The 13,235-nt window shown below is 35.8% G+C and overlaps 1 protein-coding gene and 1 long non-coding RNA gene across 2 annotated transcripts in view; both read right to left on the reverse strand.

Annotated features, from left to right (window-relative positions):
• Positions 1–13,235, reverse strand: part of LOC136307721 (uncharacterized) — a 530,662-nt gene that overhangs the window by 439,376 nt on the left and 78,051 nt on the right. The gene's annotated exons all lie outside the window — the stretch shown is intronic.
• The window catches only part of GPR180 (G protein-coupled receptor 180), a 36,944-nt gene that overhangs the window by 10,821 nt on the left and 12,888 nt on the right, over positions 1–13,235 (reverse strand). Inside the window, exons 4-5 of the mRNA XM_066236701.1 lie at positions 457–637; positions 264–313 (exon numbers count right to left, since the gene is read on the reverse strand). Coding sequence (XP_066092798.1) covers positions 264–313; positions 457–637 — 231 coding nt within the window. The remainder of the gene's footprint in view (positions 1–263; positions 314–456; positions 638–13,235) is intronic.

Raw genomic sequence — 13,235 nt, forward strand, 5'->3', positions numbered from 1 at the left:
CATATAAATATGCTCTAAAATGAAGAGCTACACACTTTACCTATTATTAAGCAGGAACAATAGGCTATATGGGAACTGAATCTGTAGTCCTGTTTTCAGTCAGGCTAAATTCTAAACAACCTTGAACAGAAAAATTGTATTAGGACAAAAAATAATTTACAAAAAAACCCAAAACAAAACAAAACAAAAAAAACCTCCACAAAAACAAACAAGAAGCAGATAGCAAGTTTATGTTTTTTAAAAAAGCTCAGAAAGATACTCACATTCTGCCAAACTTCCCATGAAAGGTACCCCGATTCCATCTTTGGAGTAACTGTGGAATTAAAGAGGAGAGTATTAGTGTAAATTACAAATGTGAGAAAATATTGTTTATAATCAAATCAAGCATAATTTTGGTGGACTAATTAGGATTAATTAGATGTAATGATGAACACAGTTTTAGTGGTTGTGAGTTACCTGGAGAAATGAATGTAATTAGCTAAAGCTGAACCAGCTTGTAACAGCAATGCAGTTGTCAGAACCTTTAAAATCATGTGCATGGGTCCTCCTTTCTTAATAGCCTGCCACAGTGACTGAGCATAAATGCAAGCAATCACAAAGTACACTAGGACTAGGAGGAAAAAGAACTCATGTAACCCTGTGAAGAGAAGAAAGGAGTTTGCTTCAGTAAAACAAGCCAGTTAGAGTGTTGGGTTGCTTTCAAATCTTCCTGTCAATATATTTCTAGAACTTGTTTTTTAACTGCAGTCATAGCATTCACTTTTATGAGAGAAAAAGAAAAGGAAATCATTGAAATTTAAAAGTATTATACTTTTGGATAGTTTTAACTATAAGAAGGCAGATTCAACTAGTTAACATTGATCTATAAAAAAAAAGCTTAGTGGTCAAGGAATAAGTCCAAAGACTACCCATAAGATGACAGTCTTGTTTAAAAACAGTAAATTAAATCAATGATTTCAGCATTATTAGATATACTTTTTATCCCCAAAGTGGATTTCTTTTCTAAGACACTTAGAAACAGATAGAGACAATGGTCTCAAAGTGTGATCCTGAGCCAGCAGCATCAGCATCAGAGGGAACTCATTAGAAATGAAAATTTCTGAGCCTTATTCCAGATATACTGTGTCAACAACTCTGGGCGTGGGGCTCAGCAATCAGTGTTTTAAATAAACCCTTCGGGTGATTCTGACTGCAGGTAAAGTGTGAGAACCACAACCCTGGAATGTATGATTACCTTCAATTTCCACTTGGACAGAACTTCAAAATACCTGTCATGACCACAGCCTTCTTCTAAAGTAAACTATCTTCAGCTCTCGTCAAAGAGGAAATCCTACAGTGACCACGTGACTCCACTCCACAGTTAACTTAAACTATAATGGCTACAAATCCAAAGACTAGCCATTGACCAACAAACAGCACAACTGATTCTCAAAATTAAGTTAGGCTATTCTCTCAGGAAATCAAATCACAAAACATTGAAAGGATTAGCCAACAGAAATGGAAGTTAAAAGGGGCTGATACTGGGATAGGGCCAATGAATCAACCCAGGCCATGATAAAATCAAAAAGTTGAGTACACTGAAATTCTGAATGAGCAGAGGGAGCTGGCTGGTAAAGACAAGAACAAAGTAAATGTGCAGACTTCTGTAAGCAGCTTCTAGTTGCTGCTAGCAGCTTTTCAGTAGTCTTTCTGTGTCCTCAAGATAAATCCTTTTCTTGCACTATCTGGAATATCTGACTATCTTCATTTTTCAGAAATTTCAGTAAATTTTAATTATAAACCAGAAGGCTAACTTACATTTATTTCATTACATCTAAAGCTAGTCTTTACTATTAGGGCTTTTATATTCTAGCTAAATAACAGTAGAGTATAGTTAACGGTGAATATGAAAAGAGCTGTCTCTATTGAATTTGTGGGTGAACATCTAAATTGCAATCACTTTCATTTCAATTGTGAATAATGAACCTGCTCCCATTTCTCATTTGTGGTAAACTTCAATCAATAGGCAGAGAAGGAAATAGTTCAATTATGTAAAAAATAGTTTTAATAAAGCAATATAGATACTAAGAGTAGAAAAAAAAGTCAATAAACATTTCTATCTCAATCATATTTTTGGCATGGTTAAAAAGAAAAGAGGTAAGTATTTCAACCACTGGGTGTCTCTCCTGCTCTATGTATATCAATATTGATAGTGGACTTCCCTAGCCCAGGTGAAAAACCGTATTTTCTGTAAAATTCCTTACAGAAAAAAGTCTCTAGTCCAGTTGAAAAGGCATAGTCTTCAGGAAGACAATATCAAATAACAGAAAAGGCATATTTCTGTAAAATCCCTTACATAGAGAAAGTGCTACAGGTTTAGAAATAATGGGACAATAAACCTGGGATGTTACAGTAATGAAACGAGACAGCAAATATGCTGAATATATTTTAAGTCAGTAAAATTCTTTTTGCTACCTTGTGTTTTAAGTCCTGGTTTTTATCTTTTCTCCTTAGTATAAAGATTTAAACATGCATTCTATCTAAAGTTTTATTATAATTCTTTACAGACTATCCATTATAAGATAAAGTTTTAGACCCCATTAGGTTACAAATCCACCATGAAAAGAAAATCCTCAGACGATTTACTGAATAATCAGAAAAATACAGGAGAGAGAAGAACTTTTGAAAATAAAACATGTCACCAGCAAAAAAAAAAAAGTTTTACGATTATTTATAAGAGTATTTTACAGAAAATATTAACATTATAACCAACAAATTATTTCATTGAGATACTATAATACCTTGACCTAGGTAATTTATCCTACACTTTGTTCACTGAATTTTATATAAATTATTTTTAGCATGACCCTGTCTACTGAACACTTTAGAGATAAAACATGGTTTCTGCACTCAGTGATCTTTTTAAAGAAATCACCTGTGGAAAAAGGGTTTTTTTCCTCTTTAGCTATTTTACTTTGAAATCAAACTCTAATTTTAAAACAGATGGATACTAGGTATTAAATTTTACCTATACACAAAAGAAAAATAGTCTTGAATGAGCATGCAACAGTGACAAACACTAGGAAACATATATATTTTAAGGCAAGTTACTGGGCAAAAGCATTGGTAAACTTAAGTAGGAAGAAAACTTATAGCACTGCTTCAAAAAATTCAGCTCTAGCTAAATAATAGAATATGGGAGGAAAGGGTAAGAGAAGGGAAGTCACTGGCCTACCCATGATGTCTCAGTCCCAATGTCTACTCCACCCTCAAGCATCTGAAGATACATCCTAACCAATCAGAGAAATTCCAACGCCTTTGCCAGTAAGAGGTAAGCCCAACCCTTTACTTTGACACATTGGCATACCCTTATTGTCGGACAGTTTCACTTACATTTCTTTCACTGATATTCTATAGCAAGGGCACGTGACCCAGTTCTAGCCAATGAAATGTGATAAGGGAGCCTCTGGGAAAGGTCTCCTTACTCTCAGAATGAGTTACCAAATTTTGCCATCAACGATCCCTCAGCATCTAAGGGGAATTAGTTCCAGGACCCACTATGGATACCAAAATCCACCCATACTCAATCCCAATATAAAATGGCATACTAACAAGATGTGAGATGAACAATGCTCAAACAATTGCTGGAGAGAGGTAAGGATCATTGAAAATGGCCACAGCATATGCCTACACACCACTTCATTAGCGTTGGGGAATTCAGTACAGTGCTTGGCATGTGGCAAATTCAAATTTTGCTTTTTGAAACTTTCTGGGATTCTTTTCTTATTGAATTTGTGGTGTGGAGCACAGATATACAAAGGGCCAAATATATCTAGATGTGATCCCCAGAACTGCTGCTGTTAACTTTGAACATGAGGAAAGTAGCCTGAAGACAATGCTGACAGTCACGGAGAGCAGGGTAGAAAGATTCTGAATAAACCACCTTGAAGAAGCCCTGGAAATTCTTATGTAAGATAATTAATTTCCTTATCATCTATATCAGTGGTCCCCAACCTTTTTTGGGCGATGGACCGGTTTAATGTCAGAAAGTATTTTCACGGACCGGCCTTTAGGGTGAGAAGGATAAATGTAACATGTCACCGAGACAAGTGTCAAGAGTGAGTCTTAGAAGGATGTAACAGAGGAAATTTGATCATTTTTTAAAATAAAACATCGTTCAGACTTAAATATAAATAAAACGGAAATAATGTAAGTTATTTATTCTTTCTCTACGGACCAGACCAAATGGCCCATAGACCAATACCGGTCCGCGGCACGGGGGTTGGGGACCACTGATCTACATTATTCGCATCAGTGTTGTCTGTTACTTTTAGCCAAAAACGTTCCAATATATTATCAGCAACACGTTACCAGAGCTAAAGGGAAGACCCAACCCATAATCTGTTGGGAGACTAGAGGAAAAAAAGGGACAAGAAAAAAGAATGAATATATCTGGGATCTTAAGAACAGTGAAATGGCAAATGTGAAAGATCCTGTAATATTATTCCAATAAAAACCAATCTGCTTTAGATAATAATACTTTAACCCTCAGAATTCTAGTACTTCTTCTACTGGTCTCTAACAAGGACACAAATATAGTTAACTGGGATTCTATATTTTTTTAAGAAGCAGTTTTATTTTATTCTACCTTAAAGCATGTTATTTCTATGTAGTATTCTATCAGATGGCATCACACTTGCCTTAGTTTTTTACTTATTTTCTTCATCTAGACCATGTCTGTAAAATACAGGATAAACCAAAGTCAGGTAGATATAAAATACATAATTGTTTTTAAAGAAAACAAATTATAAAATTAACCCAAAATAATATGTAACATTAATTGTAGTTATTTGCACTAGGTTACTCTAATTCAAACCTTTCAGGTATATGGTTTAACAGTCAATGCTCAATAAAAAGCATAGTAAATCAGCTTGCCTTCCTCAGGGCAGAAAATGAAACACAGGAGCAAAGGTTTCTAAAATAAACTAATTGGGAATTATTCCTTGGAAATAAACCCCATACCTAAGGCTAGAGAGGAAGAAAAATCCCCCTTGGGACTCTGCTTTACACCAACATGTTACCAAAACAATGCAAAATATATATTATACTTTTACATCAGTGGCTCTTCACAGTAAAATCAACCTTGGAACTCTGACCAACTACAAATGCCTGGCTTCCACTCCAAAACCAAATCTACCCGAGTCTCTGAGGGATGGATGTGTGTGTGTGTATGTGTGTGTATAAAAGCTTTCCAGAGTCCTGGCCGGTTGGCTCAGTGGTAGAGCGTCGGGCTGGCGTGCAGAAGTCCCAGGTTCGATTCCCGGCCAGGGCACACAGGAGAAGCGCCCATCTGCTTCTCCACCCCTCCCCCTCTCCGCCTCTCTCTTCTCCTCCCGCAGCCAAGGCTCCATTAGAGCAAAGATGGCCCGGGCGCTGGGGATGGCTCTGTGGCCTCTGCCCCAGGCGCTGGAGTGGCTCTGGTCGCAACAGAGCGACGCTCAGGATGGGCAGAGCATCGCCCCCTGGTGGGCGTGCCGGGTGGATCCCGGTCGGGCGCATGCGGGAGTCTGTCTGACTGCCTCTCCCCGTTTCCAGCTTCGGAAAAATGCAAAAAAAAAAAAAAAAAAAAGCTTTCCAGATGCATGCACAGCGATGGGTTAAGAAATACTGATCAATGTAGAATTTATCATATTTTATGGCAATGTAAAAGTAATCATATTTTAAGGCCTTTAGGCATTTTAATCAATAGAATGTAATCCTTAAGAATTAAGCCAGTCCCATAACAAATCTGAATATTTTTTAGTACTCTGGCACTTTCTGATAATCAATTCTTATAGATTTGCCTTGTACAGAATCCCATGCTTAGGGAAAATAAATACTATAATGAGGTTAACTCTCATTTCAATATTATTGATGACATGACCAATGTAACTCTTACCATCCTGGCATTAAAAAAATGAAAACTGAAGAGTGACGTCAGAGAAATGGCGCCATAAGGAGTGATACCGATAAATCTCCCCAAAAATTCAACAAGATCTTCAACCAGAGACAAAAAATCTATCCTTGGAGCCTCCAGAAGTTCCACAATAAACGCGAAGGCAGAGACAGCAGTAACCCCATAGCTGGATCATCAGGCTACTAATCTAGGAAGGAAAGACTAGGAGAGAGGCTCCGGGAACACGGACTCTCTCATTGGCAGAGCCTGAAAATGCTAATGAGCCTCGACTGCCAGCGAGACTGAAGCCCAATATATGACATCGCCATAGAGACTTATCAAACTGCAAACCTCTACCTAAGCATGCCAAAGGGGCAGAACCTGGGGTACAGAGTCACCAACCAGGAAGAGGGAGCGAAAAGAAAAAGCAAGAAGATAACCTCTCAAAATCAAGAATAATCCACAGACTTTATAACCTATCCCATTTTATTATATTGTGCATTTGTTTCTCTTATCTTCTTTTCTTGATTATTTTCTTCCTCTTCCAATTTGGTCGTTTAATTCTCTGCTAGTCTTACTCTTTCCTCTCCTTGAACTACACTACCCATAAGTGTTACATCTCCCATTATCTTTTCTTTCTTCTTCCTTTCTCTCTATGAGGGTTGCATTCCAAAACCCTTAACTCTCTCTCTCTCTCTCCTTTCATTCTTTTTTCTTCTTTTTGTGTTTTCCTCTTTCTTTTTTTTTCCCCTCTATATTAGTTTCTTCTTTCTCCTTTACTTTTCCTCTCATTGAATCCTCAATCACAAATTATTTTATCTGGGACTCAAATTTTTCTTTGTGGTGCTTTGGGGTTTTTTTACCTCATTTTTTTTTTTAACTCACTAGCAGTGCTCCCAATCCTGGCTCTCCATTTTATCTAGTTCTTGCTCCACTAAATACAATAGTAATTTTTAAAAATTTTCCCCTTTTTCTGTTTCCCTCTTATTCCTCACATCATATCTCTTAGTCAACCATCACCTAAAAGCTAATCATTTTATTCTTGACCCAAATTTTTTCCTTTTTTGCATTTTGTGGGTCCATACCCCTTTTTTGCCCCTTTATCACTTCTCCCCAACTCAGGCCCTCCATTATAGGTAGTTTTTGTTCTATTTAGCACAATATAATTCACCACAATACACTTCACCACAAGATTTTCTCAAGAAGAAGGGGAGACGAGAGGAGAGGAAAAAAGGGGGAGGGATAAAAATTTTTTTATTCTATTTTATTTTTAATTTTTTTAACCTTTTATTCTTTATTAATTCTCATTAATACTATCAACAAAACCACCCTCAGACACCATTAAGAAAAAGGAAATCAAATATCATGGATAAAAAAGACAGAGAGGTAGCACATATAGATGAGGAAAAAATCTATGGAGAAAAAATTTAATATATTGAAAACCTTGGAGCTAAATGACAGAGAATTTAAAATAAAAATCCTAAAAATACTCAGAGATATACAAGAAAACACAGAAAGGCAATTTAGGGAGCTCAGAAAACAACTCAATAAACACAAAGAATATATTACCAAGAAAATTGAAACTATAAAAACAAATCAAACAGAGATGAAAAACTCCATTCATGAGCTGAAAAACGAGGTAACAAGCTTAGCTAAAGAATAGGCCAGATAGAAGAGAGGATTAGTGAAATAGAAGACAAGCAACTTGAGGTACAACAGAGAGAAGAAGAAAGAGGCTCAAAAATTTAAAAAAATGAGAAAGCCCTATAGGAATTGTCTGACTCCATCAAAAAGAATAACATAAGAATAATAGGTATATCAGAGGGAGAAGAGAGGGAAAATGGAATGGAGAACATATTCAAAAAATAATAGATGAGGACTTCCCAAGCCTGTGGAAAGAACTAAAGCCTCAAATTCCAGAAGCAAACAGAACTCAGAGTTTTCTTAACCCTAACAAACCTACTTCAAGGCACATCATAATGAAATTGGCACAAACCAATGACAAAGAAAAAATTCTCAAGGCAGCCAGGGAAAAGAAGAATACAACATATAAAGGAAGGCCCATTAGATTATCATCAGATTTCTCAACAGAAACTCTACAAGCTAGAAGAGAGTGGACCCCAATATTTAAAGTCCTGAAAGAGAGGAACTTTCAGCCAAGAATACTATCCTCATCAAAGCTATCCTTCAAATAAGAAGGACAAATAAAAACTTTCACAGATACAGGTAAGATGAGGGAATTTATCATCAGAAAACCCCCACTCCAGGAATTACTAAAGGGGGTTTTCCAACCAGATAAAAAGAACAAAACAAAACCACAGGTAAAAGCTCCACCAAGAGCACAATAAAAAAATTTAAACTGTGACAACAAAAAAAAGGGAGAGGGGAGGACAGAGATTAACAGTAGCAAAGGACGATGGAGTGCAAAAATACTCACAAGATAGTGCACTACAATGAACAGGGTAGGAACCCTTTTCATTACTTAATGGTAATCACCATTGAAAAAACCACCACAGAAGCACATGATTTAAAAAAGATAGCAACAGAGGAAAGATGTATGGAATACAACCAAACAAAAACAAAAGATAGAAAAACAAAAGAGAAGAATCAAACAAGACACAAAACTAACAGAAAGCAATGTATAAAATGGCAATAGGGAACTCACAAGTGTCAATAATTACACTAAATGTAAACGAATTAAACTCACCAATAGAAAGGCACAGAGTAGCAAAATAGATTAAAAAAGAAAATCCAACTGTATGCTGCCTACAAGAAACTCATCTAAGCAACAAGGATAAAAACAAATTCAAAGTGAAAGGCTAGAAAACAATACTCCAAGCAAATAACATCCAAAAAAAGCAGGCATAGCAATACTCATATCTGATAATGCTGACTACAAGACAGCAAAAGTACTCAGAGACAAAAATGGCCATTTCATAATGATTAAGGGGACACTGAATCAAGAAGACATAACAACTCTTTAATATATATGCACCAAACCAAGGAGCACCAAAATATATAAGACAGCTACTTATTGACCTTAAAACAAAAACTGACAAAAATACAATCATACTTGGAGACCTCAATACAACACTGATGGCTCTAGATCGGTCATCCAAATAGAGAATTAATAAAGATATACTGGCCTTAAACAAAACACTAGAGCACCTGGATATGATAGACATCAACAGGACATTTCATCTCAAAACATCAGAATATACATTTTTCTCCAGTGTATATGGATCATTCTCAAGAATTGACCATATGTTGGGCCACGAAAACAACATCAGCAAATTCAGAAAAATCAAAGTTGTACCAAGCATATTTTCTGATCATAAAGCCTTGAAACTAGAATTCAACTGCAAAAAAGAGGAAAAAAACCCCACAAAAATATGAAAACTAAACAACATACTTTTAAAAAATGAATGGGTCAAAGAAGAAATTAGCATAGAGATCAAAAGATATATACAGATAAATGAAAATGACAGTACGACATATCAGAATCTATGGGATGCAGCAAAAGCAGTGATAAAAGGGAAGTTCATATCACTTCAGGTCTATATGAACAAACAAGAGAGAGCCCAAGTGAACCACTGAACTTCACACCTTAAGGAACTGGAAAAAGAACAAAGACAACCCAAAACCAGCCGAAGAAAGGAGATAATAAAAATCAGAGCAGAAATAAATGAAATAGAAAACAGAAAAACTATAGAAAAAATTAATAGAACAAGGAGCTGGTTCTTTGAAAAGATCAACAAAATTGACAAACCCTTGGTAAAACTTACCAAGGAAAAAAGAGAAAGAACTCATATAAACAAAATCCAAAATGAAAGAGGAGAAATCACCATGGACATCATAGATATACAAAGAATTATTGTAGAATACTATGAAAAACTTTATGCCACTAAATTCAACAATCTAGAAGAAATGGATAAATTCCTAGAACAATACAACCTTCCTAGACTGAGACAAGAAGAAGCAGAAAGCCTAAACAGACTAATTAGTAGGGAAGAAATAGAAAAAACCTCTATTAAAAACCCTCTCCAAAAATAAAAGTCCAGGCCCAGACGGTCATACTAGCGAATTCTATCAAACATTCAAAGATGATTTGGTTCTTATTCTACTCAAAGTCTTTCAAAAAATAGAAAGAAGAAGAAGCAATACTTCCAAACACATTTTATGAGGCCAACATAACCCTCATACTGAAACCGGGTAGGACGGCACAAAAAAAGAAAACTACAGACCAATATCTCTAATGAATACAGATGCTAAAATACTAAACAAAATACTAGCAAATCAAATACAACAACATATTAAAAAAATAATACATCACGATCAAGTGGGATTCATCCCAGAATCTCAAGGATGGTTAAACATATGTAAAACGGTTAACGTAGTACACCATATCAACAAAACAAAGAACAAAAACCACATGATCTTATCAATAGATGCAGAAAAGGCATTCGATACAATACAACACAATTTTATGTTTAAGACTCTCAACAAAATGGGTATAGAAGGAAAATATCTCAACATGATAAAGGCCATATATGATAAACCATCAGCTAACATCATATTAAATGGCACAAAACTGAAGGCTTTCCCCCTTAAATCAGGAACAAGACAGGGTTGTCCACTCTCTCCATTCTTATTTAATGTGGTGTTAGAGGTTCTAGCCAGAGCAATCAGACAAGACAAAGAAATAAAAGGCATCCATATTGGAAAAGAAGTAATGGTATCACTTCCTGCAGATGATATGATCCTATACATCGAAAACCCCAAAGAATCCACAAAAAGACTACTAGAAACATTAAACCAATACAGTAAGGTCGCAGGATACAAAATTAACATACAGAAGTCAATAGCCTTTCTATATGCCAACAATGAAACATTTGAAAACAAACTCAAAAAAATAATCCCCTTCATGATTACAACAAAAAAAATAAAATACCTAGGAATAAACATAACAAAGAATGTAAAGAACTTATATGAAAACTACAAACCACTGTTAAGGGAAGTCGAAAAAGATACAATGAGATTGAAGAATATTCCTTGTTCTTGGATAGGAAGAATAAATATAATCAAGATGGCCATATTACCCAAAGCAATATACAAATTTAATGCAATTCTCATCAAAATTCCAATGACATTTTTTAAAGAAATAGAGCAAAAAATCATCAGATTTATATGGAAGTATAAAAAACCCCCGAACAGCCAAAGCAATCCTAAAGAAAAAGAACGAAGCTGGGGGCATTACAATACCTGACTTCAAACTATATTATAGAGCCATGATAATCAAAACAGCATGGTATTGGCAGAAAAATAGACATTCAGACCAATAGAACAGAATAGAAAGCCCAGAAATAAAACCACATATATATGGTCAAATAATTTTTGATAAAGGGGCCAACAACACACAATGGAGAAAAGAAAGCCTCTTCATCAAATGGTGCTGGGAGAACTGGAAAGCCACATGCAAAAGAATGAAACTTGACTACAATTTGTCCCCTTGTACTAAAATTAATTCAAAATGGATCAAAGACCTAAATATAAGACCTGAAACATTAACGTACATAGAAGAAGACACAGCTTCTAAACTCATGGACCTTGGTTTTAAAGAGCATTTTATGAATTTGACTCCAAAGGCAAGGGAAGTGAAGGCAAAAATTAATGAATGGGACTACATCAGACTAAGAAGTTTTGCTCAGCAAGAGAAACTGACAACAAAATAAACAGCCAACTAAATGGGAAATGATATTTTTAAATAACAGCTCAGATAAGGGCCTAATATCCAAAATATACAAAGAACTCATAAAACTCAACAATAAACAAACAATCCAATAAAAAATGGGAAGAGGACATGAACAGAGACTTCTCTCAGGAAGAAATACAAATGGCCAACAGATATATGAAAAGATGCTCTTCACTAGCTATTAGAGAAATGCAAATCAAAACTGCAATGAGATACCACCTCACACCTGTTCCATTAGCAATTAACAAGACAGGTAATAGCAAATGTTGGAGAGGCTGTGGAGAAAAAGGAACCCTCATTCACTATTGGTGGGACTGTAAAGTAGTACAGCCATTATGGAAGAAAGTATGGTGGTTCCTCAAGAAACTGAAAATAGAACTACCTTATGACCCAGCAATCCCTCTACTGCAGGGGTCTCAAACTCGCGGCCCGCCGAACAATTTTGTGCGGCCCGCAGACTAATCCACGAAGTTCAAAATATTTTGGATAAAATTAAGTAAGCCTAGGGGCCTACTTGTATTTTTCATTTCTCTAGCATCCTAGCTAGATATTAGCTTAGTTAACAGCAGTTGTAATGTGAACTACAGTTTCTGGTCGTTTTGTGACACTGAGTAAACTGCATGTACGATTGTGCTTGTTGTACTGATTTTTTTTTGTTTTCAACTGCAGTGAGAAAAGTGTTGCGTAACAGTTGCCTTTTGTAGACCTAGTGCGGCCCGCCGAACGGCTGTGATCTTGCTCTGCGGCCCACATGCTGAGTTGAGTTTGAGACCCCTGCTCTACTGGGTATATACCCCCAAAACTCAGAAACATTGATACATAAAGACACATGCAGCCCCATGTTCATTGCAGCATTGTTCACAGTGGCCAAGACATGGAAACAACCAAAAAGCCCTTCAATAGAAGACTGGATGAAGATGCGGCACATATGCACTATCGAATACTACTCAGCCATAAGAAATGATGACATCGGATCATTTATAACAAAATGGTGGGATCTTGATAACATTATATGAAGTGAAATAAGTAAATCAGAAAAAAACCAAGAACTGCATTATTCCATACCTAGGTGGGACATAAAAACGAGACTAAGAGACATTGATAAGAGTGTGATGATTGGGGGGGAGGAGGGGGAGGAGCACAAAGAAAACTAGATAGAAAGTGACGGAGGACAATCTGACTGTGGGTGATGGGTATGCAACATAATTGATTGACAAGATAACCTGGACATGTTTTCTTTGAATATATGTACCCTGATTTATTGATGTCACCCTAGTAAAATTAGTAAAAAAAAAGACAAAAACAAAACAACAACAACAAAAACCCACCTTAGGTGTGATAAAAAAAGGTGAAAATATACAGAAATAGCCCTTTTGTTATCATTATCATCAGCAAAAATAAAAATAAAAAAAATAAAAGTAAAATCTGATTTCAGACCTAAGTATAAGCATCTAATCAAAATCAGTCACAGAGAACATCAATCAGAAGTTAGGATTAAGAACTGAGTTAGAATGGTTAGTATGAACCCTAAAGAAAAAGCTAACCATATACAAGACGTTGAAAAAAAAT

This window comes from Saccopteryx bilineata, chromosome 6 (assembly GCF_036850765.1).
Source record: "Saccopteryx bilineata isolate mSacBil1 chromosome 6, mSacBil1_pri_phased_curated, whole genome shotgun sequence".
Classification (NCBI taxonomy): domain Eukaryota; kingdom Metazoa; phylum Chordata; class Mammalia; order Chiroptera; family Emballonuridae; genus Saccopteryx; species Saccopteryx bilineata.